We start from the raw sequence: 26,547 nt of genomic DNA, 5'->3' as shown, positions 1-26,547 counted from the left end.
CTAGCTGCCGTAGTAGATAATTTGATTCTTTTATATATAGAGATGGCTTCATTTTGATTGCGTAGTAGTAATATCTCATGGTTTTCGACCGCGGCCGAAATCATATTTGGGTGGCTCGCTCGGTGTCCGATTACGTTAATGGAGAATGCTGAATAATCAGTCAGAATTCCCGTTTAGCCTCGATGCCTCTTTCTTCAGGCCTTACTTCTCTATTCCTCTGCACCTTTTAAGGCCCTACTACTGTACTACATCCTATCTAGGGCTGCCATAAGGTATACCATGTATACCATAACTCTGACTCTATAATATGCCACAGTGCCCTTGTTACGGGACTGCCTGCTGCCTCATCTGCTTATATATATTATATAATCTCCTAAGCACTGCCTGTTCCCGCGTTCATTTATTGCTACCTTAGATAGTAACCAAGGAAGATAATAGACTCAGTAGCAAGAGGTTAGTATAGACTATAATTAAGTTGAATAGCAATAAATCCCAGCTAGAACACAATCAGTCCATAAATATCAGCTAGAACATAGTCTATGCGTACTCTAATCAGCAGTCTGTCGCCAAGATAGCGCCACCCGGCGACGCGGAAATCAGGCCAAGAAGACACCCGCAGCCCTACGTCGCGTTGACGCAAGACAAGTGAATATAAGGCAATAGCAGAGATCCTGAATTCCTGAAGGATTCTGCCAAACCGGCGGATCTGATCTCGATCATACCACATGGATCAGTTCTTATGTGTGTGGTCTTGACGTCACTCGTGCTAGGATTGAGAATGTATATATGTAAAGATATGGACCTACATGAGAGTCTAGAATAAATCCTCGTGACCGATTCTATTGATAATTCTATACATCATTGACGGTTGATATCTGTGCTTGTATCTCAACATGGCTGCTTATTCCGGAGGTTTTACAAACGGTCGTCGTCCTCAAGCGACCAGGTACGTACTACCGGGCCATGCTCTGCCACCTACTTACACATCTTCCCAGCTCACGTAATATTGCTCTTCTGAGTATTTTCGCCGTGACCGCCGGCGCTTGGCTCGCTTTCCGTGCCCAATCACCCAGCAAGAATGAGCCATTGGTCTCGAAGAAAGAGGTTGAGACAATGGCAGGCAGTCCGGCAGGTCCGGGCGATCGAGTGGGACGGGGACCATCTCATCAACCAAAGGACTGAGAAGTTTGATATCTGAGGTCCAGGCTGTACATATGTCATTCTGTCCCACCTCTTGGCCTTAAGGTTGATAGGATCATACGAGTCATGATTTCTTTGTTTGTCTTGTTTTCAAGCATTTTCCAAGTCCGAATGCATCTTTTCTATACTCCGAAACTCCGAAAATCCGATATCTGGACTGTTGTGGGACAAAAACGTCAACTTATTGGTTATGCGCAGTCGATCACACTATCAATAAGGATCAACAGGCAAGGGGTAACCATGCTGCTGGGAACATAGCGTCATTTCTTTTTAATACCGCAGTAGGCAATCAAACCTCATGTTGGCTAGGCAGTTCTTAGAGGACTATTTAATCATCTCCTGAGTCCTACGCAGTGAATAGCCATAGTAGTGACGAAATCATTTGTACGCTTCAGTATTCCTATTGCACATCTCATATCCTTAGCAACACACGCCTTTCAAATTGAAGTTGTCAATTGAGAGACCATGGACTCAATAACCTTCAGCCACACCCCAGATGTCTCGATACATGCCTGTATCTCTCAACCTACCGTCAACCACCATAAACCCCTCCTGGTGTTCCTCCACTACTGGGGTGGCTCGTCCTCGACATGGTACAAACTCACAGCGCCAGACTCCCCTACCTCCCTCAGCTCAGCATATCCCGTCCTCGCAATCGATCATCGTGGATGGGGAAAGTCAACCGGACCATCCCAGGACAATGACACCGCCTACTCGATCTCCTCCATGGCAAAAGATGTGGCTCTGACCCTGCAACAGCTGGCGGCAGACCAACACAGGAAAGCAATCCTGGCGCACGGATTCATCCTCATCGGCCACTCCATGGGAGCCAAGGTCGCCATGGCGAGTCTCTCAACACTGCCACGCGACCTACTCCACCGCCTCAAAGGACTGGTCCTGATCGCTCCGGCGCCCCCCACGCCTCTGCTCCCGGATCCGGAAAGGAGAGAACAGCAGAAAACCGCATACGCAACCGCACAGTCCGTCCGTTGGTCGGTGCAGCATATCCTTGCGCATCCGGATAATCTGCAACAAGAAGATATCGATATGGTGATTCGCGACAGCTTGCAAGGGAATCAGCTGGCCAAGACGGCGTGGCCGACGTACAGTATGGCGGAGGATGTATCCGACGCGGTCAAGGGGGCTCTCGAATCGATGGATAAGGAGAAGCTACGAGTTAGCATCCTGGTAGGAGAGTCTGACGTTGTTGAACCGAAGGAACGGATAGACAAGGAAGTCCGTCAATTTTTCGAGAGCAGTGGGATCCAGGTATCTCTGAAGACCGTCCCTGGTGTGAAGCATTTGCTTCCGCTGGAGTGTCCGGAGATGATTCAACGGGAGATCTCCATCTTCTGAGCAGTGTACTCGCATCTAGCTCATATTCCATTTAGCTAGGATGATTGTAAGTGTATTTTGAGGCCCATGAAGACAGCTTTGCAGCTATTGAATGATCATTCGTATTCCTAATCATTACTCACATTTTGAAATACATGACACGAGAAACGCCCGCCAACACCACGCGACATAGAAAAAGGACACAGATAATTCTAGAAGCCAAGAAAGTCTACCGCTGGTTTGACCTGCTTATCAACGAGGCAATCACCGCAGCTCCTACACTCGAGCCATCCACAGCAGGAATCAGCCGGATCGGATCCGGGGTCTCAGCAGGCCACTCCAGGATCTCCTTCAGCGCACCGATCGCCCTCTCCGGGAAGCACGGATACTTGTTGAACACGGATCCATCCACGGCGACATGACAGCTGTCCAAAGCCCGCTTCTTCATGATGGCCGCGATGCCGCACGCGTACAGCCGAGCCGACCGCAAGGCAATCATGTGTGCCAGGTCATAGCAGAAGCGTAGCTCGGACGGGGCTGGCGTGATGGACAGTGTTGTCTCGAATAGATCTTTGGTTGTCTTGAAATCTCCGGTCTTGTCGCTCTCAATGGTAGCCAGGAAACAGCAGTCCAGAACATATGGCTCGCGTAGCTTGGAGATATCCTGACCGTGGAAAATCGCTTTGCCATTATCGTGGAGATCAAGCAGAATCAGCCGGAAGATCTCCCCAAGATAGAAGCCAGCGACCATCTTCTCGTATCGCTGTTGACCGGGTCTGGGGGAGGCGCGATCGACCTCGACGTCGTAGCTAGTGAAGGGGAGCACCCGCTGGCTGTTGTCAAAGGCGCCGTATTCGCAGTTGATGGCCATGAATGCGTCACCAGGGAGATTGTGATCGGACAGTTTCGGGATCTTGGAGCATCGCTCCATGTACGCTGCATTACTGCCTGTGCCGAAGATGCTACCGATTTCGGTCTTCGGGTCGACGTAGGAAGAAGCCATCAGGGTACCGACTGTGTCGTTGACCAAGGCGACGATCCTAGTGGGGAGACCCTATTCGAGTTAATATTCAAGCTCTATACAGGAAATGAGGAGACCGACCTTCTCCGTGAGAACCTTCTGAAGCTCAGCAACCACATCCGTCCCCTCGACACCGCTAATGTCAAAGCCCTTGGTCCATCGCTGGAGGATTCCATTCGAGACGGATGTTTGGGTGACAGGGTAGGAAAAGGTAAAGGCGAGAGGCGTCTCAGCGAGTTCCTTCTCCGAGATGGAATAGCGATCGATGAACTGCTGGAGACAGTCGGCAACGTAGTGCCACAGTTGCTCTGCCGTGCCAGACTTTAACGAATTGGGGATCTTGTTGTCCATCTGAAGGACGTCGTACTTGCCCGCGGTGCCGTGCAGGGTCACTTTGCAGACGCGAAAGTTGGTGCCTCCCATGTCCATAGTGAAGAAGGTTCCTTTTTCGTCGCCGTGGGGCAGTTGCATCACCCATGTTGGATTCATTGGCTGATCGGTTCCTGTTAGCCTCTATTCTAACGGTTCGATGACTCGGTGGAATGACATACAAGGTCGCCGCCCTGGCCACTGAGACCTGAAACACGTTAGGATTCAATATCTCGAGAGATAGGCATCATCAGTGGTACTTACCAGCTTCGAGTTCATGGACAAAGTGGTCAGTAATCTGCTTCAGCTTGGCAGATCCGACAGTGAACAGTTCTTGCAGTCTCTTGAATTCATCCTGAAGTGGATCTGCAGTCACCTTCCGGGGAAGGGAGGGAGTAGCTGCTGGCGGATCGTTAGCCATGTCTACGTCGCTTCGGTATGAGGTGCCGACATACTGCTTGTAACGAGAACTGGGGCAGTAGTGGACATGGTGTCTTGTGTCAGAGGGTCTTGGTGAGGCCTCTTTGACCTGAGTGAGTGTCGAGCGCCTTAATTTATCTGGCGAATCAAGGACAAAGTACTCTTTGATAAGTAAAGGAAATATGTTAAGCTAGACTGTTCTGCCTTCCTCTTGCAGACACATGATCTTCTGGGAGGTTCTTTTATATTCTATCCAAACAACCACCGGTGCAGAATCCTCCGCTAAGCTATTGCAGTATTCCTGATGTCAGCTATCTCCAGTCATTCAGACCAAGCACATAAACACATAAACCTGTATAACATGTAGTGACCCACCGCCTCCATGATAAAAATCCCCATCTACCAAGACCCATACATGATTTACCTTGCGGAGAATGGATCCTTCCGTCACCATGAACTTCGGCCACCTACTCTTGATCAAGTCCCGCCAATATGATAGTCAGTCGCCCCCTGCAAAGACTGGAAGGGCCCCTGAACCACCTGTTATGTTGGCATGGACACAACGGTATGACGTTGAAGCTGCCAAGACCGCCACTGAACATGTCTGAGAGCAGATGAAGTATTCCACTAGATGAATAGAATAGAGTTCTCCGTAACCGGTGAGGTCTCGGCTGGTGGAAACTCCAGTCAATATTCTAGTAGATAGACACAAGAATGCCAGAGAGCAGCCTGGATGCAACTTTGTGGTCCAGATTCGGCGATAGCAGTTGCACATAGTTGGAGTCTTCCAGGCAATTCTAGTCTGTGAATAGGTATTGATAGCTAAGTTGTTCCTCTGCGTAATCTGATTGGTTGACAGGTGGAAGATAAGCATTCTGATTGGCGGGTTGGATTGACGCTCTGGTCAGGTGTTACGTCATTGGCCAATCATATTCGTCACTTCCCAGTTCTATAAGAATAAGAATCCAGAGTACGCCTCCTACTGTAATTGGTATATAGATAGTAGTAGGAGCATGGGAGAATTGTCTTATCTGGACAGGTCATACTTCCCTTTCATGTAAAATGGAAACTGATGGACGAGGCGGGTGGTGCACCCATCCAATTAGGGCTCAGTAACCACCCATTTGGATGACCGCTGTAGATATCTTCTGGATGATTCTATAGAAGTCAATGGTCTTGGTCTTCCTAGCTAGGCCTGTACTAGGTAGTTGGACACTTACATATGGAGCCTTGCATACACGAGCCTAGTAAACTAGAGGGTATCTCAGAAACTCGTGATTTCCATATACACAGAGGATACTGCCTATTTAGGATAGATGATCAGTATGTTCATCCCAGGCAGTTATAGCACATACTAAGATCAATAACAAAAAGCGGGCTAAGTCTACGGGCTCTATCACTTACTGATGACACCTAAAGGAATTGCTCCGAAAAACATATACTTTTCTGTCCTATTCATGGACTTAGATCACGCTCGGTAATACTGACCCATTGTATGATTTAGGATGAGGAGTGCATTCTGCGGTTGTGGCTGCTTTTTGTTTCTTCTACAAAGCTTGTTATAGGCTGACAATCCGCTCCCATCAGCCGAGATCCAATTAGAAGACAATCATACATCTAATTCAATGAAATTAGGCTATTCATGCCATTCTGTCGACCTACAGTGGAGTCGATATAAGAAGACCCACCACCCCTCATTGTTGGATATTGCGGAGGTACAGATGGCCACCCTTGAATTTCACAAGCTGTATACTGTACAGTTAAAGTATGAGACGAATGAAGGTCAGATTATCCGAATGCTCCAATACTGGAGCCATCTCTGCATCCTTAAGAGCAAGAGTCAGCACAAGTTCTGGGGGAATCATCAGCCGAGATGCCACAGTCCGAGCATCAGGATACACTATCGAACCGAAAAGAGAAATGATATCCCTTCGCAGGAGCACCCCGCACAGTCGCATTCCTCAGTTCGCGCCAATTGACTGAAATGTTTCCACCGTCGGTGCAGGTCCTCCCGAAAGCCTATGGATGTGGACAACAATGTCGATCAGTGCAGTCGTGCCAATGACGCCCATGCATCGCATACACCCGCAGCAACTGATGTCACACAACATCAATATCAGCCTATTTCAATTCGCGACGGATAAATTCGACAGACGTTCTTAAATAGCTCGTGCTTTACTGCAGATCGGTGACATGGTACATAGCCAACCGCAAAGATGCCCTCTATCTATCACTGGCTGGTCGGTATCTGCGCCGTGTCCACGGTATGGGCGAACCCCATGCAAACCCGCGCGGCAGACTATGTGATGCCCAACTCGACCGGGTTCCGCATGCAACATGGCTTTGAGACGGTCCTTGTCCAACCATTTGGCTACGACGGGTTTCGCGTTCGCGCCTGGCCCTATCGTCCGCCCACTGGCAACGAGATCAGCTTCATCTACGACCCGCCTCTCGAGGGCTTCGAGGGCGAAAAAGCTCATGGCCTGGACTTCGACACTGCGTTCAATGGCAATCGGACGGTGGCCATCCGAAATGGCAACATGGTCGTCCGCACATCTGGTTGGGGCGGAAGCCCAGGGGGTTATCGGTTGGCCTTCTACCGGGTGGAAAAGGATGGGTCGGAGACGCTGCTTACGAACGAGTATGCGCCTCTCAAGTCGGTCAATCCAAGGTATTACTTCTGGCGTGGGCCTGGGAGCGAGTTCTCCGCCGAATTCTCGTTCAGATCGACGCCGGACGAGCAGGTCTACGGCACGGGCACGCAGCAGGATCATATGGTCAACAAGAAGGGGTCTGTGATTGATCTGGTCAACTTCAACACGCATATTCCGACGCCGGTGTTTGTGAGTAACAAGGGCTACGGCTTTGTGTGGAACATGGCGTCTGAGGGCCGTATGGAGTTTGGAGCCTTGCGGAACAAGTTCACGGCCGAGTCGGCCACGGTGGTTGACTATGCCATCGTCGCTGCTGAGCGAGGAGACTACGATACACTGCAGCGTCGGCTCTCAGCGCTGACCGGTCGCGCGCCCACGCCTCCTGAAGCCTCGCTCGGCTATATCCAGTCGAAGCTGCGGTATGAGAATCAGACCGAGGTCGAGCTGCTGGCTCAGAGTTTCAAAGACCACAACATCCCAGTCTCCATGATCGTCATCGACTACCAGTCCTGGGCTCACCAGGGAGATTGGGCATTGGACCCTCGTCTATGGCCTGACGTGGCATCTATGGCGAAGAAGGTCATGGATCTCACCGGCGCCGAGATGATGGCTTCGCTCTGGCCCAGCGTATCCGACAAGAGTGACAACTACCTGGAACTTATGGCGAATGGGCTATTGTCTGCAACGCGATCTGGGCCCGGCACCACGGACTCCTGGAACGGATCTTACATCCGGAATATCGACTCGACGAATCCGGCCGCTCGGCAGTTTCTCTGGAACACGCTGAAGCGCAACTACTACGACGAGGGAATCAAGAATTTCTGGATTGACCAAGCCGACGGCGGAGCGCTAGGCGAGGCCTACGAGAACAACGGGCAGAGCACATACATCGAGTCCATGCCGTTCGCGCTGCCCAACGTACTCTACGCCGCAGGCACCCAGCTCAGCGCAGGCAAGCTGTACCCCTGGGCGCACCAGCAAGCCATCGAAGAGGGTTTCCGCAACGCCACCGCGACGAAAATGGGCGAAGCATGCGACCACATCAGCCTCAGCCGCTCGGGCTACATCGGCTCCCAGCGTTTCTGCAGTATGATCTGGTCCGGCGATACAACTTCGGTGTGGGATACGCTGGCCGTGCAGGTTGCCAGTGGGCTCTCCGCAGCCGCCACCGGTTGGGGATGGTGGACGATGGACGCAGGAGGGTTCCAGGCTGACCCGACGGTGCCGTGGAGCGCGAACATCGACACGCCCGAGTACCGCGAGTTGTACGTGCGGTGGTTCCAGTGGGCGACGTTCCTGCCGTTCATGCGGACCCACGGATCGAGGAAATGCGATGTCCAGCATGCGTACACCTGCAGCAACGAACCGTGGTCGTACGGCGAGGGGAACACGCCGATCATCGTTTCGTATATCCAGCTGCGGTATCAGCTCAAGGCGTACCTGCAGGCCGTCTTTGAGCAGTTTCATCAAACGGGTCGGGCAATCATGAGGCCGCTGTATATGGATTTCGAGCGGACAGATCCGCAGATTGCAAAGATGACGCAGACCAATGTCAATGCTACCACCCAGCAGTACATGTTCGGTCCGAGGCTGCTGGTAACCCCAGTGATGTTGCCCAATGCGACCGAGTGGGAGGTGTATCTGCCGCGGACTGGTCAGAATGAGACCAAGACGTGGACATACTGGTGGACAAACCAGACATTTGCTGGTGGACAGACAGTGACTGTGCCTGCCCCGATCGCGCATATTCCTTTGTTTCACCTGGGTAAAAGGGAAGATATCATGAGCGGAAATGTTTTCTAGTCCTCAACCTTTCATAATTCTGGGCTCATGCTATCGTCGAACTTGACTACCGACTCATCGCTACTGCTTACTAGGACTGACCGAGGAACGTGCATGGTAGAGAGTAACAAGGTTTATGTTCGAGGCCTTGCTTGTATTGACTCATGATAACCTCATGCAATTCCATCAGGCACTATATCAACTAGAATCATGGTAGTCTCACTCAGTTGTTCCACTACCACCCTGTGGGCTCAGGCGTGGGCATAGCCGCCACCCCTTCCGGCACCGCCATACCAGCCATGATAGTCGCCTCAGCCGTCGGCGTGGGTTGAATCTCAATGTCCCCCGTCAAAGGCACTAGCGTGACGGGCGGGATATACCAGTGCGCATCACACTCCGTCCACAGCGCATCGATCTGGCGGACGGCCTCGGGAAGATCCAAGAAAGGCATGTAATCGTCCCGGATCATCGTGCAAGAGGGATCATACAGCGGACACTGCGATCCTCCCCGGTACTGCGGCCAGGGGATCAACGGCATGGTATAATTGCCCACTTCCTGGGGGGTGAACTCGGCGAAATCAAAAGGATAGGCCGTCCCGATGGTGGGGTACTTTGCGTTTCGGTGGTGACGGACTGAAGACACGCTGACGGGATCCACGGCGATGATGGTGTCGGTGTGCGTGTCGCCGCATTGGCTGCCTGGGTGGGCGCGCCGGTTGCTCCAAGCGTAGATTGAGGTGAACGAGACGTAGATGCTCGGAGAGACGAGAGTCTGCCCGTTGAGTACGGCGGTATTGGGGCCGGTTCCGGTTGGTGAAGCGGGGATGGTGGTGCCGTTCTGCAGGCACAGGTCACCGCCGGCGGTGGTCACCGGCCAGTAGAAGACGGTTGCCGTGCCGGGGAGAAAGTGGCAGTTTGTGCAGGGGTTTTCGGGGTAGGTTCGCGTCGTCGAAGGACAGCTAACGGGTGGGATGGGGCTGTTGGTGTCGCCTAGAGTGACGGTGGTGATAGAGTCGTAGTACGAACTGGACAGTTCCCTGTACGTTGACCAGATCGGGATGCATTCTTGAGTGTTGAGGGTGCAGTCCGGGGCTGGGGGCTCCCGGTAGAGATCAACAGTATTCGAAAAGGTGGTGGTGTAAGAGCTGCAGGGTCCAGTGCCGGGATAGTACGACGTCACGGTCTCGCGAGGACCCAGCGCGCGCGGAATGCCATCGCAGAGGGTTGTCACTGGTCCTGTATGGGTATCCGAGTATTCCTCCAGGGAGGAGGAGGTTCTGCAGGCCCCGGCGCTGGTTGGATATGGGATATAGGAGATACTTGTGCCTGTTGGTCCCAGCGAGCGAAGTCCGGTGGACCGGCCAAAGTATTCAACCCACTTGGCATTGCAGGTTACAACGGACGCCTCGGGGCCGGTTGTTGGTCCATAGAAGTAGTCAGTGTATGTGGGCCAGAAGATGGATGTATTAGAGATAATCAGCCACTGGCCACTTGTCGACGATGACGGTGACGGCTCGCTAGTGGGTGATGGACTGGGACGGATAGTGATGGAGCTGGCCGTGACAGCCAGACCCAAGGCTGGACTTGTCAGACTTATAGCATATTGGTCTTGAGGCTACATACCAACGTGTCCGTGAACGACAGCAAGCAGCAGAGTCCAGAGCATGATTGGTGATTATCAATGGCTTGCTCATTAGGGATTCCCCTCAGAGGAAACCGCCTGCTTTATAAATGCACACCCCGCTATTCCTTCAGGGTCCTGGATGGCGATGTGACTGTGATCCTGATCCACTCGAGGCATATGTGGTATTGTGATTCGGCAAGCAGCTAAAATCTCACAATTAAAACATGCAGGAATCCCCACCGAGTCATTCGATATCGGACAATTGCCAAGTCTTTACCTGCAGATCCAAGACAGTAAAATATCCGGGATTGGTCAGGATTCAGTTTGCCTACAAGGGCTCGTATATCAGCCTGACTTCAGGCTGCATGAATCAGTCCATCGACACTTGATTACTCAAATCTGTGTGTTGAGGAACAATATCCCTCAAGGCCGTCAGCCCATGTCAAAGTGTCATCGCATCACTTCAAGGATGGCGGCATGTACGCTACGCCTCGAATTGGACATTTCATTGCATGAACGAAACTGATATTAGACACAACAGGAACAGCAGTAAACGAAGTCGATCTCTGAGGCATGCAATACTAGGTATAGTCAGATTGTGCGTTCAGCCAGCTCAATAGACAAACCGAACGTCTCGTTCAGGCGATCCCGGAACATCTGACAGTCTTTGCAGATCTCTTCTGACGGTGCACTGATCAGAATAACAGCACTCTTCAGAGCTATTGGTGGTGCCCTCTCTGACAGTGGGAGCAGTCGATTGTGGACTCTTTCCATTTTTTCAGCGGAGCGTAGCTTTCTTTGAAGCAATCGCACTCCCCCAACCTCGGGATGTGCCTCAAGATGTCTGAGTTCTTCTTTCGCATGGCTGATATCCTGCTTCAATCTTTGCACTAATTCAACATCTTCTATATCCCCATCATCTCCCGGCATTGGTTCATGGGCCACAAACAGTTCTTGCTCGAGATTTTCTTTTCTTTGCTGGGTTTCGAAAAATCGGCGAACGGTAGCACACGAGTCGATCTTGGCCTCAATCTGGAGACTGAGGCGGCCGATTTCATCCTCGATTCCCTCATCTGGACCCGTGTCCTCTGGTAGAAAGACATGGCGATCAACGAAGTATGCCATGAGGTGTTTCTCAGCATGGGACGCATGGAACCTACCTGGTTTTCCATGATCACGATTGGCAATCGGTGCCAAGGTGTGACCTATCCCAGACGCCAGGTGCATGACCTTGTCTGTCCAGACCTGTCCGTTGAGATGGACAGGCGACCGCTCATGGGACCATCCACTCATAGCCGCTATCTGAGGAAACCCACAGCCGCGCTCCAGCACGGCAATAGCCTTTCTATCTGTAGTTATTAGGTAACTTTCAATAGGTCCAATCAGTGTTATTGATCAATTCATGGAGAAGCCGAAGCCGAAGGTCCAAACACCGTTCGTCTCCACGTCAGTGAGTCATCCAGTATAGAGGCAATTTCTCTCCTTTCACGATCCCGAAGAGCTGCCGCCTCCTTATACCATGGCGCTCTTGTATCTCTCTCTTCTAGGTTCCGAGCGATGGGCTGCGCCATGTCGACCGCGCGACGGTTATCAAAATCACGGAGGTATTTATTTGCTCCATTCGCCAGAAGAAGCTTGACGTTGTCCAGACGACCCTATAGGGCCGCTTCCATCAGGGCTGTACGGCCTTGATGGTTGACAGTGTTCACATCGCAATGGTAATCGAGGAGCAGTCTCACCATATCAGGACTCTGCTCCATGGACGCAAGAATGAGCATCGTCTGTCCGTCGGTATACTTGCCTTGCAGAAAGAACGCAGCATCCGGAGACTTGTCAAGGAATTTCTTGACCGCATTCGCACGGCCGTTGACGCAGTTGGATATTGCGAAAAGGATTCGCTTCGTTCGGAAGCTCTCACCATCTGGTACACGTATTGTCAAATATTCCCGAGCAGCAATAACCATATTAGCCCCCCACTCGTCGGAAATATTTGCTCTCATCAGTTGTTGTTCCAATAGCTCATCATCATCGGAAGCGTCTTTCAGGTCCCCCAGTTGACAGACGTTGACGAAACGAGCGTTGCGCTTGTCGATCTCATAGGCGACTTCGCCGGTTTGCTGGTCGATCGGGAAATAAAATCTATAGGATGAAGCTCGATTTCCACAATGGGAAAACCGAAGACCAGGTTCGTAGTCAACAAAGCCGTGTCGGTGTACTCGCTCGCAGAAAGGACAGCGGACATAGACACTCGAAGCGTTCCAATGTAGGACATCGATATCGATAATGCGTGCTCTTGACATTTTAATGAAGAGTGAACTTTACTGAGTTTGATTCAAATTCGACGTTGTAGGGTGGATGTCTTCCGGTAAATGTGGAGAGGAGCAGGTGTGGTCTCAGTATGCGCTCTGGATTCTTGTCTTTCAGAACTGTGTGCCTACAGAGGAGATGAGGCTTATTTTAGAGATCTAAGTAGGCGTCTGCCTATCAGTTTGCCTGTAAACGCCGCAGTATTCAATCCCAGCCACAATATGCGCCGCAGAAGCCCTTTGTTGGGCTTGCTATACTTAGAGAGAGAGATATCCTGCTCTTCGAAACTTCCTAGGACTGTGGCTATGGAAGAGATGCTTGACCATTAACCACTCATTTACACTGCCCCAAAGATTATGCCTTTGCTATCCTGCACTTTGCGGGCACCTGTCCATCCAAATGACTCACCTGTATCCTATGTCATATGGTTAACTTCATCGAGTTTGCTCATTACACCAGACGAAGGTGGAAGATGCTGATTTCCTGCACTGGCCATTGCAGATTTTGAAGAATCGCATAAGAAAATCTTCTCTATTCAGTTTTAGGGCTTTCTTCCACCTTTCAGTTGAAATCTTTGCAGCTACAAGCCATCCATGTCTCCGAGCCAGCCCCAGATTCGTCACGGGTAGCGATACGTGAATGCGAAATTAGATTGCGGGGAAATGGCTGAAGAAATCAAGAACGCCAAGCTCGTCCCCTGATGGAACTATTTCAGCCAATAATTCTGGCCGATTCTGACGGTTAAAACCGAGGATAATTGCCTCGATTCGGCTTGTCGGGGGTACTGGCCGAGATTTGATTGCCCGTTACCCTTTTGATCACGGACGTGGAGGAAGACCGCAATTCTGAAGACTCAGACGATGGACGTCAAGCGTCTTTCCACCAATGAGTCTTCTTCAAGGGCTCTTGGTGGAGAGACGTTCAGGACTATATATTTCGTGGATTGTTCATCAGGCTGGCATTGCCGGAAATAAGGACTACCGTGTAACTTCTCTCCCATCGTCCGGTCTTGTGCTCATCTTTTGACCCTCCACAATGCCTCGCACATCAATTGTATCATTGACTGCCTCCTTGGCTCTGGTACTTGGTGCCAACGGTCAAGCATCACTGTACGGTCAGTGTGGTGGCCAGGGCTACTCGGGCCCTACCTCGTGCGTCTCGGGAGCTGTCTGTACAGCCTGGAACTCTTGGTACTGTACGTCCGATTGCCCGTTAGCTCTGTAGGAAAATCACCTCTAATAGACAAATAGATCAATGCGTACCTGGAACAAGCACTATGCAGACATCTACCTCCACTACGCTGGCACCGGGTTCCACGACGACCACAACAACTACAAAAGCCTCAAGCACATCGAGTTCAGCATCATCTACCGCTACACCAACCGGACTAAAGTACTTCATCACTTTGTGAGTTCCTCTCACCTTTATGGGCATGTTCGTGAACTAATCAAACTAGTGGCGACTCCTATTCCCAGAGCGGATTCGACGTCAGCAGCACCAAGCCCTCCGCTTCGAATCCTCTCGGAAACCCCGATATGCCGGGATGGACGACGAGCGGAGGCTTGAACTGGATTGGCTTCCTGATCTCGAAATACAACACGTCTCTGACTCTGTCATACAACTTCGCCTACGGTGGAGCGACCACCAACGCCAGCCTTGTCGCTCCCTATACCTCTACCGTCCTTAGCTTCATCGACCAGGTCACCGAGTTCACTAACAGCATCGCCTCGAAGCCCTCCTATGCGCCATGGACCAGCAAGAACACCCTCGTGGGCGTCTGGATGGGCGTGAACGACGTTGGCAACTCATACTGGCTGTCCAATATTGATGAACTTCTCACCGAGATCATGGATAGCTACTTTGGGCAGCTGCAAATCCTCTACAACGCTGGTGTGCGAAACTACGTGCTTCTCAGCGTTCCTCGTAAGCTCCGTTCCTCTTTGATTTCCGCTGACAGATTCTAATAACTTGCAGCAATCAACCGCTCCCCACTCATGCTTTCCCAAGGCACCGATGTCACTACCGCGGAGGCGGCCGTGATCACAAAGTACAACAACTTGATCGCGACATATCTAGCAGACTTCAAGACCAAGAACAGCGGTGTTACGGCAACTGTCGTGGATACGCAGGCGCCATTCAACAAAGCATTGGATAATCCCACGGCCTATGGTGCGGCCAATGCCACCTGCTATAACGCCGATGGCACCACGTGTCTGTGGTTTAATGACTACCACCCGGGCATTGCAATCCACAATCTTACGGCACAGGCTGTTGCTTCCGCTTTGAAGGGGTCTTTTTTCTAGGTGACCTGCAGCATGGGACATTAGGAAGACGGGTTCGCCTTTACTAGGGGTCTTGTACCTACCGTAAATAGTCCGTTGACATTGATCTCTGAACCCATTGGCATCCTCACGTAAGCTTTTCAATTCTCCCGCATAGAAAATGCTGGACAGAAAAGCAGAATGCAGAGGGGTTTAAGTCCCTCGGTCACGAAGTGATTTCCCTTAGACCTGGACACGGCTTCCTGATTCCTCCTTGGGCTGTCTGTTTTCTTGAGCGGGTAATATTCAAAAGTGTTTAGTCAAGCTTTTCAATTGCATATTGACTGAAAATGATTCGTCATTTGACAGGTTGATATCTCACCTCTCCTGTCGCCAAGAATCTGAGAGCATCGTCCATCTGATATCCGGTACTTTTAGGAGGCCATTCACTCAGGCATTTTCGTTCAATGAATCCGTCAAAACGAATAGATGATATGTCCTCTTGTGTTGAATGAGCAAGACACACTACATTGGCTACTTAGTCTTCAATCCTCAAGTTCTGCCAAGGACTCAGGACACTTTCAAACAAGTCCACAGGTGATCACATCATCACACCAATTGGAGAATGTGTGATCATAGTCAATGATCAGCAGTAGCACAAGCAATAAAAGCTTTTGATCCAGATTACTGGACATACCAAGCTGACCTTGAGCATCTCTTTCGGGAGTCCCACCTCGTCAGATCAATCATCATGTGCGGCTGCGTACCCTCTGCGTCGGGATCCCCTGCAAATAACCCAAGCAATGATCCTGGCTGCATATGATAGACCAGTGTGATTTAAGCAAGGGACACCAGATCTCCGCTTTGAGTTTAATAGGAATGGCAGTGAGCTGCAGGGCCAGCAAGGGACATGTCGATCATATGGGATGTCTTACATTGCTGATTGGAACCAGGCACCCATCTCCTTTTCTCTTTCTCGAGATAATTGGCTGGTTTGCTGACACGCCTGGTTTGAGATGTGACGTTGAGCTGGATCCAATAATTGGTCCAGTTGACATTCTCGGTCTCATAGGGTGTTGTGGATGCCAGCATTCCATGTGTATGTCTGTCACTAGACATTATGAGCAGGATATAAATCGGGACCTGGAAGATCCTCAAAACTCAAGCAAAGATCCGTCTCAAACAATGTATTTATACACGATTGGCAGTGCTTTTTTTGCAGCTTGTTGCCTGTCTGGCCTGGCGACGGCGTCGAGCCCCTTTCATCATGGCGACGACAATCCCAGCTACTCCTTTGATGAGCTCTGGTCTTTGGAGAGAAGCTTCTGGGACGTCTTCCTGTACCCCTCGAACCTAGCACAGATCAACGCGACAGACGACTCTGTCTTTGCCGAAAATGTATTTCCCTGATCACGACATGAAAACAGAAACCATACTGACATTGATGTCAGGTCCAAGGTCGAGTCGACATCACACGCACCTTTGACGGCCGCGAGCTCAACAACGAATACATCTTTGGCCTCTTCTCCGAGCCAGAACACCTGAGTCTCGTTGGCGTCCCCATCGCATACAACATCACCCAGTTCACCGCCAACGACAACATCGCCTCGGCCACGACGGTCGTCACCTTCAACGCGACCTCATTCGGAATCATCGTGCCCGTAACCATCGACACATGGATCGAATGGGACGCGCAGCAGAAGATCGTGCAGTACGACGCAACATTCAGATGGTTCGGCTTCCTTCTCGACACGCTGCTCAAAGCGCAAGGCGCGAAGATGAATACCACCGACCCTGCTGTGGTGCAGGCAGCGCTTACGCAGCTACTAGCGAGCACAATTTGCCAGACACACGAGGAGCATTGCAAGGGGGCCAACCAGCAATACGAGAGTACGGATGCCTGCTTGGATTTCCTGACGAAGAAGACGCGGTTCGGACAGGAGTTCGAGCTGGGACGGGATACCCTGCTCTGTCGCGAGGTGCACGAGCATATGGTCAAGTACCGGCCGGACATCCACTGTGCGCATATCGGGCCTACGGGGGGTGACTACTGCGTGGATGACAAGTCGTATGAGCAGGTGGTGTTGCAGAAGTATTTCCGGGACTCGTTTATTGCGTATGGGTATGGAGATGAGCAGAATATCTGGGTTGAGTAGATTTACGACAACTGCTTTTTGTTTCTATCAGGTTGTAATCATCCTAGCGAAATGTAAGAGTTATACGGCACTGTCCGCCTCCGTCTCTCTCCAGAAAATCCAAGAAACAGAAATCATCAACTTCAATCCAGCGGCCAGCCATAGCACAGGCGAGATATCGTGCGTCGCCTTGGTAATCCATCCTCCAGCAATTGCACCGATCAGTGTCAGAACAAACGCCACCACTCGACGGTCCCGCTTCTCATTGCGAAGGAGAAACAACTTCGGGTCCGAGACCAGATCGCAAAGAAGACTGGTAATGACCACAGTTGGGATCTCATTGAACCCCAGCGCCCGACTAGCGACGATCTGACCTGCAGACTGGATACTCAGGAGCACAATAGGGGCTTCCTGGCTCCAATGCGTCTCGCTTGAAGCGGGGTTCGAGGGGATGCCCGCTATTACGCCGCTCTGTACCAGCGAAGCAGTGATGATGAGCATAGCGACCTGTATAAAAAACGAGAGGATTAAGGTCCCTCTGCGTTTCGCTCCGAGAAGACGGTTCAGTCGGGCGAATAGGAAGCAGCCGATGACGAAGCATCCGATCGAGGTGAGAGAGCGGGCCCAGCCGTATGGCCTAGGATTCTGATTTGAAGCGCCCAGGCCGACGAAAATGGTGTTTCCTAAAGAATGAGCCGCGTTTGTGACATGCTTCTGGTCGACTTACCCGTTTGCATCGAGACGAAGGTGTTGTACGCTGTGCAATCAGTAGCTGCAGGATAAGAGCTATATCGAGGCTACTTACCATTGTAGAGGGTGCTATCCACGAGACCAGAGCTCAGACAGCAAGCATACAGGAGCACCTCTGCGTGTTTGGCATTGATGTCTGTTCTGAAAAACCCAGCAACGCTCTTCTTCTTGGGGTCCGACGAGGTGGACATGGTGGCCGGGTTATTCGAAGAGCAGCGAGGAATGAAATTGTTGCAACACCGCGAGAAACCGAAAGACCATAGAGATATCCTCAAACTAAACAATTCCAACCCCTCTCGTATCGAAACAAGATTTCCTCCCGGGCTAGATTAAGACCCTGGGTGTCTGCAGCATTGATGCATTGAGATTAGCACGGATTTCCCCGATAGCAAGACGGGCCAGTCGGTCCAAGCTACTCGGAAAAACATTCATTAGTTTCAGCATGATTAGTCTCTCGGATATCATTTATTCTTCACACTATTCGAGCTGGTCAACGAAGCGGGGCGACGGTGGCGCCGAGCGTATCCTTACTGCCAAGGAACTTGGCCAGGCGAGGCCGGAGGAAATCGTGCTTCGGAGTTGAAGACGTGCTCGGGGTGATTCGGTGCACTGGTAGAGGTCAGAGACCGCATTGATTCGGCGAAGAGACATAGTCTGCGGTCCACCAACTCATGTCCCTGTCGACAAGGAACCAGGGAGTCCGCTCCACAAGATCCAGCAACACCCTTACATCCTTCAAGCCGCGTGGCTAGCAGCGTAATGCTGTAAATTTCCCTATTCGACAGACTCTACAGTTTCCTGGGATACACGGTCCGAAATCCAAAAAAACACCATCTTTTGAGAAAGCCAAGAGCTTGAATCACGGCCGTCGCTGGTCAAATGGACGTCTGGATTGCAGACCAACTTCTTCGCCGGCTTTTTTCCCCCTATCAGCGCGTCGAATGCAGGCGCACTTTATCCCACGCATTCCACTTGGCATGCGGACTTGAGCTCCAGTGTATCACACTGATTGCGAGCAGGTTTTGACTCGGCCTTCTACAAAGAGATCTCCTCGTTGGCTGGATTATCACTCGGTCCAGAGTCAGACTTTGTTGTGGAGGATCCTCGTACAGACGCCTCATGCCTCTCATTGGATCGATACAGGGCGTCGATGAAGCATTCCACAATCACGCCTGGTTTCTGGCGCCTCCGTGTCTTCAGCAGCCAAGCGAAACTAATACGGATGATTGGCAAAATGGATGATGTTACGATCTGGCCGAGATGGTGGCTACGAGTCGACATGGAGGGTATCATTTAGCAGTCTCAGGTGCGATAACGAAACGTTCTTGACGAGGGTCACTCGTCCGACGGAGAGAAATTGCGCCGAGAAGAGGGGATTGCGAGAGAAAGGAGGTTATAAAAGGGCGTATCTGGTCAGATCAAATCATATTCTCCAACAACTATCCTCTCCAACCTCTCAAACCACTATCCTTCTCCGTACTCTGCCAAAATGAGCAGCATCACCATCACCGTAGAGAAGGACGGCTTCTACGAGATCAACGGGGAAAGTCGTGAGCCCACAATCAATCTGTACATGATTGCCGGTGCTACCAAACTCCGCAGACAGCTCCGCGATACCGACGAGCTGATCGTCTGCCCGGGAGTCTACGATGGCCTGTCCGCACGGATTGCCATGCAGCTCGGTTTCAAGGCCCTCTACATGGTATGCATAATCTCCGTGTCTCCCCACAATACCTTCAGTGCACACGCTGATGATCTGATCTCGTAGACTGGTGCGGGAACAACCGCCTCTAGACTGGGCATGGCAGATCTCGGGCTGGCCCAGCTCTACGACATGAGAACGAATGCGGAGATGATCGCCAACCTGGATCCCTTTGGTCCTCCTCTGATTGCTGACATGGATACTGGTTACGGAGGTATGTACCTCCGCAGTTCTCTTCAACGCTCCTCGGCTAACCACGACAGGTCCCCTCATGGTCGCCAAATCCGTCCAGCAATACATCCAGGCCGGCGTGGCCGGGTTCCACATCGAGGACCAAATCCAGAACAAGCGATGCGGCCATCTCGCGGGCAAGAAAGTCGTCGACTTGGACGAGTACCTCACCCGCATCCGCGCCGCAAAGATGACCAAGGAGCGACTCCGCTCGGATATCGTGCTGATTGCCCGCACCGACGCGCTGCAGCAGCACGGCTACGACGAGTGCATCCGTCGTCTCAAGGCGGCGCGGGACATTGGTGCGGATGTGGGTCTGCTGGAGGGATTCACCTCCAAGGAGATGGCGCGCCAGGCAGTCCAGGATTTGGCCCCGTGGCCATTGCTGCTCAACATGGTTGAGAACGGCGCCGGTCCGGTAATCACGACGAAGGAGGCCAAGGAGATGGGGTTCCGGATTATGATCTTCTCATTTGCTTCGTTGGCGCCTGCGTATCTGGGCATCCGGGCTGCCCTGGAGCGGCTGAAGAACGAGGGAGTCACGGGCATCCCTGAGGGACTGGGGCCCAAGAAACTGTTTGAGGTGTGCGGGTTGATGGATTCGATGCGAATCGACACAGAAGCAGGAGGCAATGGGTTTACTAACGGCGTCTGATTGGCTTTTGGATTCATTTTCTGCATTTTCCTATATCATCCTTCTATCTACTCTTGTTTTCCTACGTCTTAGTTCATTATTTAGCATTAGTTTGGATTCAGGGAATGTTTCATGGACACAGAGAAGCTAAAGACGCGCAAAGTATATTGCAAGGTGGCTGTGAATGCATTTAATATGCACAGAGCAATCCGATTGGTCTATATGGCAGTCAGTAAGATGTATCTTAAGAGAGAACAGGGGTTCACTGCTGAATGTCAGCCAGTCAGCGTAGATCCTGCCCGAATGCCGAGATTCAGCAACATTCTCGGTCCCTTTCGGGTCAGTCCTGGATGTTCTGGATGGGTTTGGGTTGATTTTGAGTTGGACGTGTGACAGACTCTGTGTTCCTGTCCACTACCATTGAGCCAATTGCCACGGATGTCATTTGGTTGAGAATTATCATGAAGGCGCAAAAAATCACAGTACGTGGATCGATCTCCAAAGTAACACCAGAATCGAAGTACTTGAGGTCGTACAGATGCCATTCAGACTGTACTCAGCGTCAGTTGGCCTCTTTCTGTGTTAATGACCTGCAGGAAAAGAGAAAAAAGACGGTCCAATGTGGCTTGGCTATCTTGGTCAGACTCCAGTGGATTCCTTAGAAGTTAGGCGTTAAAAGAGTGATCGATACCTGTAAATCAAATGTACAGTTCAGCCAGCCAAAGGCTCATAATAACTGACAACGCCAGGCATTTATGACCTCGCCAGGGGGCGTTCCCTTCTCCAAGGTGGATACCGCCCTTCACAATCATGGGTGTAATCCCAATTCCAGGCTAGAGAGGCTCATCTAGGTATTTCTACAAGCAGCGGCACTTACATCAAAAGATGAACACTACATGACCTTCATCCGCGGACTTGCACCAATGTTAGGACTGATGGGTTTGTTTTAAGCTGTCTTCTATGTCTCATGCCCAGGATGCATGACTGCCACAGCCAAACTTCTGCAAGACTAAAAGAAGGTAGGGTTCCATTGTATATTCAACACTAGACTAATAGCTATGCAGATCACGAAGTTGAGCTTACTATTGCATCAACTAACCATGAGTAAGATTGCTAGTGAGGGTCCCATTATGTGTGGATTTACCTCCCAGAGGAGCCCCAAGTGTGCAAGGAGCAACTGCTCCCACCTGCCAGCATTATTAGCATATATAGATGCTGCTACCATGACCAAGCATGTGCAGCCATGGCAGTAGATATTAAACTAGGGAACAAATTATGCATATCTGCAGCTTTTAGATTCTGTGATTCATCTACCTGTGATATCAACTCGGTGCCCTAGCGCCGTTCGGTGAACTCCAAGAAGGAATACAGACTAGGGGAGTGTAGTGATTATGTGACACTGCCAAATCTTACTCTGCGCAGGGGAAACTAGATGTCAGATCCACTAATTGCTTGAAGAACCAGGAATATGAAGCCCACCGCAAAGAGTAGATCCGTGAAGGTCAAAGTTCATTCAAGGACAAGATGGGTCTGCAAATAAATGATGATCCCGAGACATGACTACATCCCGAGTCTGGCAACTAATTCCAGCCTCATCGTGAGAGATGGGAACTGTTTCTGTTCATGGGTTGGAGTCCCCCACGGAAGCTTCATCCATCTTACTCCAGACAGTCTCAGGGTAGAGGAGAACGTCGCCCTTCCATAGTCCAGGCCACAGACAGAACTCCACAACAGCGCCTTCTCCTTCTTGTCCCGTCACGCTTTGCATTGTCTCCGATATGAATCTGTCACCCGAGGAGGTCTGTGAGAAGCTATATCGAGCTGGCTGTCGCTCAAGGCGTCGCTTAAACTCCACGCAGCTTCGAAGAAGCTCAACTAGCTTCTTTTCTCTCAGCCCGGAATCGGCAGATGCACAGGGGGCCAGTCGCTCGATTCCTCTCATACATTCTATGGCTACGTCCTCCAGATATTCCTTGGTGATGGAGTGGAAGGCCATGGTGGTGGCTGAGCGCCAGTTGTCAGCAACATGGCCTGGGCCTGGACAAACAATGGTCAGCCGCAGTAGTAAAAATGATAAGCTATTGCTGGAGCGAGAACATACATTTGTCAAAGATCTCCGACTCCATGGTAATCAGGATATACTTAAGCTCCGGATTCCTGACTCCCACCATGTAATCATCAAAGAAATAGTAGAAGAGATATGAGGTGACGAATGCCCGTATGAAAGCCCACTTGTGATGCGTGTTCTGCAGCTTGTTGATCGTTCCCACACGTAGTGGACTGTACGGCGCATTCACGAGTTCCACCTGTGGGAGATTCTGTAGAAGATGCGGGTCCTTGAAGCTGCCCTTGACCCAAACGTCCAGTTCTTGGCTGAGCTTGACCATGATCTGAATCGCTTCGTCATCGTTCAGAATGTCCGGATGATATTGTAAGTCATTTAACCGTTTCGTAAGCTCGGCGATATGCTGATCTTTTTGCTGTAACATTTGCGAGGCTTCATGACGGGTCTCTTCATTCTCCTCCTTTTGCCTGCGACATCTTTCCTCTGCCTGTAGTGCTCGATAGTAGACTCGATTGATGTCGTTAAAAAGACGTCTGCGGCCCGCCACATACCAGCCGTCGTCCATCGCGACTCTGGTCTCTGCCGCTGCGTTTGTGATGATTTGGTTGCTGCTGGGCTCTGTTGTGAGCGAGACTGTCGCCCTCTCTTGGCTTGAGCTTGGTGTTGCTGAGGAATCGATTGCTTGTGCCCTCCTTTAATGTTAGTTGTGCCTAAATGGAAAGTAAGTGAGGTTATGTACCTGTTTCTATCACTAAGCTAGCGTTCATGCCAGAGCCATGTCGAAAAGAGGAGAAGCTATGAAAGCATATCAGGGATTGAGTGATAGGAAGTACACTGTATAAACCTTATGCCCCTCTGAATATGAAAAAGAGGGCAAGAACGCAAGCTATTTGAGTGAAAGAGTGAGAGTAATCTCAGGCACAAAGAAGCAGGAAGTGAGTTGAACAAGGGCAAGGACTGCCGGTGAAAGATCTACCATCAACCACTGCCACCTCCTTGACCTTCTTAATTACACTGCTCCTGAAGGGTTTCACTCTGTGCTACACATGTTTGAAAGTTAGCACTCACACACTTTCTTATGGCAATTATATAAGAACCTTTAGTCCTCTTCTGAGTTACGCCTTGCTCAACCCAGGTTATTACTTTACCTCTCCCCTACGAAGCTGCTCTGCAGACGCCGAACCTTCCTTCGTCTTGGTCTCTCCTAGTCTCCTGTCCTCAAAATCAACCTCAGTCTTGTCGTGGGTATTGACTTTGGCACCACCTATAGTGGGTAAATATGTCCAATTTCATTCTATGGCTTCATGATGCTCACTTGTCTAGTGTCGCTTGGGCTCTCCAGTCCAGTCCTGAGGATGTCAAGGTGATCAACTCTTGGCCAGGTGCTAGAAACAGTGAGTCCAACTTCAGAAATCCGGCTCTCAGAAGCTCATATCGCCAGGAACAACGCCCAAAGTACCTACAACCATATCGTATGAGAATGGAAAATTCCTGTGGGGCTATCAGACACCGATGTTTGGCGAGGTCGTTCGGGGTGTCAAGCTCCTGCTTGACCCGACTCAGGAAATCGATTACAGGCCTGCGGTACAGTCCAAGGACATATTGGCAAAGTATGGCAAGCAGCCACTTGACGTCGCTCGGGATTACCTTCAGCTTCTTGTGAACTCGGCAAAGGAAACCCTCCGTCGTGGGTTCGGGAACGCCCTGGACAGCATGGAGATTCGATACGTACTAACGGTTCCTGCTGTTTGGACTGACAAAGCCAAGAACATGACTTTAACTGCAGCGACTGATGCCGGTATTTCTGCGCTCGATGTGACCCTGGTGTCGGAACCCGAGGCAGCAGCTCTCTCTTGCCTGAACGCACTTCAGCCCGGTACTATCGAGGTAAGCGCGCACCCACAGACAGAGAAACATCACACTGATTATTGATCAGAACGGTGATGTGGTCATAATATGCGACGCGGGCGGTGGTACAGTGGTTCGTAATATGCAAAGCGGCAATAAACAAGAGGAGACTAACTTAAGCAGGACCTGATCTCCTACTGTATGAAGAGTGTCAATCCCCTTGAATTAATAGAAGTCACTCAGGGAACTGGTAAATCTACCACTGGAAATCCACCGCGGAGCAGTGCTCACTAGCTGAACTTAGGGGCCATTTGTGGATCTGTACTTCTCGACAAGCGGTTTGAAAGCTATCTGGTCGGACTCCTCGGAAAGAAAACATACCAAAGCCTATCCTACAAAACCCGGGAGACAGCATTGAATTACTGGCAGGACTTCGTGAAGCCGAATTTTGCCGGTGTCTCGATTGATGATCATGACGAATACTCCGAGGTGGACTACTCTGTGCCTTTGAACGGTATTGGCGACAAGCCGGAGATAGCGCTAGAGGGTGGATTCTTGAATATGACAAAGTTGGTCAAGACCTCATTGATATTTACCTATATGGACAGGCTGACCACAGGTAGGGAGAATGTTGGGGGCATATTTCTTCCCGTCGTCGATGAGATTGAGAGGCTGGTGCTGGACCAGATATTACAAGTATCCCTGGCTGGAATGCGGCCCAAGGTGAGCAGCCACGAACAGGTACCTTTGGCCTATAGAGCCACTTACGATTGATGATAAACAGGCTATCCTTCTAGTTGGGGGTTTTGGTTCTTCCGAGTATCTCTTCCGACGTTTGCAATCCGCCGTGGTGAATGTAACGGTGATGCAGCCGCCTAATGCGTGAGTCCTCCTGGATAATGATAAAACTCACCCACTGACACCCGTCACAGATGGTCTGCCGTTGTTCAGTATGTATCCCCGTCTTCTGCTGCAACCTTGGGCGTCCCTAACAAGGTTCCAGTGGCGCTGTTCTCCGAGGGCTAGGAGGAAATCAGGTCGGACAGCGGATTGCTCGATGATCACTACGGGATCAAATTCGACGACGAGTACAATCGACGGCTTCATAACGCAGGGGACAAATATTGGAACTTGTTGACTGAAAAGTGGTACGTGGCCAATCGCATGAAGTGGTACATTGAAAAGGTGAGGACATGCAGCATATCCCAATTGTTCAATCAGATTTCAGATAATTACTCTATATCCAGGGAACTCCCATCTCCGAGGACAAGCCGATCAGAATGAGCTGGTATCGTTGGATCGCAAAGGTGGGTTGCGTGGAGAAATTAAAACGAGTCGGCGGTTCGCTGTACATCTGCAACCTTGATGAAGCACCAGATCATCTCACTGAAGGTACAATGGAATAATACACATTGCTACTGATTGTTTGCTAACTTCATAGTCTAGACGTCTTTAAGGTCTGCACTTTGGAGGCAAACCTCAGTGCAATTCCACGCAAGTTATTTGGCAGTGGGATAAATTCCTTGGGACAGAAGTACTACACAATCCCTTATCAGATTACCATGACACCTACTTCTGCGTCTATTTTGTTCAACCTGGAGTTCAACGGGGTGTCTTATGGATCAGTGCAGGCCAGGTATTAAGTCGTTGGCCATAGCCTGTTGGCAGCAGCGTCGCCTTCGCATCTAGCCAGTCGCCACATTCGCCGAGATTTGTTCTTCAATGTACAAGTCAGCATTGTTCTGCAACATCTCAAGGATGAGCATCATATTCCGGGTCTTCTAGGCACAAGTCTGCAGTTTGTTTTACTTTTCTATGATTCTTGCTTTCGAAGTTGGCAAGGCAAGACACGAGGGCCAACTTCTACAGTGCCAATTTGATACATTACTTCAAGGAATATGCACAGTAGAGACTGACTGACGTAGCATGCCCATTGAAGGGAAATCGGAAGTCTAAAACGAGTAGTCTAGACCGTAAGCTGACATGTTGACCTCCAAAGCCAATATGCAATCTTCCATAGCCACCAGTCTATCCATACAGCCATGCTGACTGCCAAGACTTTCCGGCCTAGAAAGCCACGTTGTGTCAGGATTCCATCCCGTTTAGGTTTAGCGTCCCGACTTAGTCAGCCTATATATAGTTGGCCCCTGAGCCATCCTAATTGGACACTTGGCGCTTCCCGATTCTCTCAGGTTATGGCCCTATGTTG

At 50.7% G+C, this 26,547-nt stretch overlaps 11 protein-coding genes across 11 annotated transcripts; 6 read left to right on the top strand and 5 right to left on the bottom strand.

Annotated features, from left to right (window-relative positions):
* Positions 1-893: 893 nt before the first annotated feature.
* Positions 894-1,182, top strand: CDV56_103604 (uncharacterized protein; the record flags this gene model as incomplete). The annotated part of the gene is made up of 2 exons (XM_026757223.1): positions 894-946; positions 996-1,182. The coding sequence occupies 2 exons, from the start codon at positions 894-896 to the stop codon at positions 1,180-1,182; spliced, it is 240 nt and encodes a 79-aa protein (XP_026610277.1).
* Positions 1,183-1,665: 483 nt separating this feature from the next.
* On the top strand, positions 1,666-2,556 carry CDV56_103451 (alpha/beta fold hydrolase; the record flags this gene model as incomplete). The annotated part of the gene is made up of 1 exon (XM_026757070.1): positions 1,666-2,556. One exon carries the CDS (start codon positions 1,666-1,668, stop codon positions 2,554-2,556), a length of 891 nt encoding a protein of 296 aa, XP_026610276.1.
* Positions 2,557-2,764: 208 nt separating this feature from the next.
* CDV56_103263 (putative hexokinase) lies at positions 2,765-4,414 on the bottom strand (the record flags this gene model as incomplete). Its single annotated transcript, XM_026756882.1, has 5 exons — positions 2,765-3,589; positions 3,638-4,048; positions 4,108-4,133; positions 4,190-4,327; positions 4,381-4,414. 5 exons carry the CDS (start codon positions 4,412-4,414, stop codon positions 2,765-2,767), a joined length of 1,434 nt encoding a protein of 477 aa, XP_026610275.1.
* A 2,147-nt stretch (positions 4,415-6,561) lies between these two features.
* Positions 6,562-8,802, top strand: CDV56_102740 (glycosyl hydrolase, family 31; the record flags this gene model as incomplete). The annotated part of the gene is made up of 1 exon (XM_026756359.1): positions 6,562-8,802. The coding sequence occupies one exon, from the start codon at positions 6,562-6,564 to the stop codon at positions 8,800-8,802; it is 2,241 nt and encodes a 746-aa protein (XP_026610274.1).
* Positions 8,803-9,016: 214 nt separating this feature from the next.
* CDV56_102534 (uncharacterized protein) lies at positions 9,017-10,447 on the bottom strand (the record flags this gene model as incomplete). The annotated part of the gene is made up of 2 exons (XM_026756153.1): positions 9,017-10,359; positions 10,405-10,447. The coding sequence occupies 2 exons, from the start codon at positions 10,445-10,447 to the stop codon at positions 9,017-9,019; spliced, it is 1,386 nt and encodes a 461-aa protein (XP_026610273.1).
* Positions 10,448-10,996: 549 nt separating this feature from the next.
* On the bottom strand, positions 10,997-12,705 carry CDV56_102237 (uncharacterized protein; the record flags this gene model as incomplete). Its single annotated transcript, XM_026755856.1, has 3 exons — positions 10,997-11,750; positions 11,837-12,060; positions 12,145-12,705. The coding sequence occupies 3 exons, from the start codon at positions 12,703-12,705 to the stop codon at positions 10,997-10,999; spliced, it is 1,539 nt and encodes a 512-aa protein (XP_026610272.1).
* A 1,042-nt stretch (positions 12,706-13,747) lies between these two features.
* On the top strand, positions 13,748-17,129 carry CDV56_101629 (uncharacterized protein; the record flags this gene model as incomplete). Its single annotated transcript, XM_026755248.1, has 6 exons — positions 13,748-13,863; positions 13,963-14,119; positions 14,188-14,635; positions 14,687-15,002; positions 16,260-16,371; positions 16,425-17,129. The coding sequence occupies 6 exons, from the start codon at positions 13,748-13,750 to the stop codon at positions 17,127-17,129; spliced, it is 1,854 nt and encodes a 617-aa protein (XP_026610271.1).
* A 60-nt stretch (positions 17,130-17,189) lies between these two features.
* Positions 17,190-18,049, bottom strand: CDV56_101502 (YoaK family protein; the record flags this gene model as incomplete). The annotated part of the gene is made up of 3 exons (XM_026755121.1): positions 17,190-17,791; positions 17,836-17,865; positions 17,914-18,049. The coding sequence occupies 3 exons, from the start codon at positions 18,047-18,049 to the stop codon at positions 17,190-17,192; spliced, it is 768 nt and encodes a 255-aa protein (XP_026610270.1).
* A 1,298-nt stretch (positions 18,050-19,347) lies between these two features.
* On the top strand, positions 19,348-20,446 carry CDV56_101127 (isocitrate lyase/PEP mutase family protein; the record flags this gene model as incomplete). The annotated part of the gene is made up of 3 exons (XM_026754746.1): positions 19,348-19,560; positions 19,627-19,774; positions 19,824-20,446. 3 exons carry the CDS (start codon positions 19,348-19,350, stop codon positions 20,444-20,446), a joined length of 984 nt encoding a protein of 327 aa, XP_026610269.1.
* A 1,600-nt stretch (positions 20,447-22,046) lies between these two features.
* On the bottom strand, positions 22,047-23,055 carry CDV56_100737 (uncharacterized protein; the record flags this gene model as incomplete). Its single annotated transcript, XM_026754356.1, has 2 exons — positions 22,047-22,462; positions 22,527-23,055. The coding sequence occupies 2 exons, from the start codon at positions 23,053-23,055 to the stop codon at positions 22,047-22,049; spliced, it is 945 nt and encodes a 314-aa protein (XP_026610268.1).
* Positions 23,056-23,769: 714 nt separating this feature from the next.
* On the top strand, positions 23,770-25,981 carry CDV56_100181 (uncharacterized protein; the record flags this gene model as incomplete). The annotated part of the gene is made up of 11 exons (XM_026753800.1): positions 23,770-23,884; positions 23,932-24,377; positions 24,427-24,471; positions 24,522-24,588; positions 24,643-24,907; positions 24,962-25,061; positions 25,123-25,220; positions 25,271-25,288; positions 25,376-25,523; positions 25,586-25,730; positions 25,785-25,981. The coding sequence occupies 11 exons, from the start codon at positions 23,770-23,772 to the stop codon at positions 25,979-25,981; spliced, it is 1,644 nt and encodes a 547-aa protein (XP_026610267.1).
* Between the last annotated feature and the right edge of the window lie 566 nt (positions 25,982-26,547).

Source organism: Aspergillus thermomutatus, assembly GCF_002237265.1.
Source record: "Aspergillus thermomutatus strain HMR AF 39 chromosome Unknown NODE_334, whole genome shotgun sequence".
Classification (NCBI taxonomy): domain Eukaryota; kingdom Fungi; phylum Ascomycota; class Eurotiomycetes; order Eurotiales; family Aspergillaceae; genus Aspergillus; species Aspergillus thermomutatus.
Note: the sequence above shows the minus strand (reverse complement) of the source record. Positions and strands in the feature narration are given on the sequence as shown.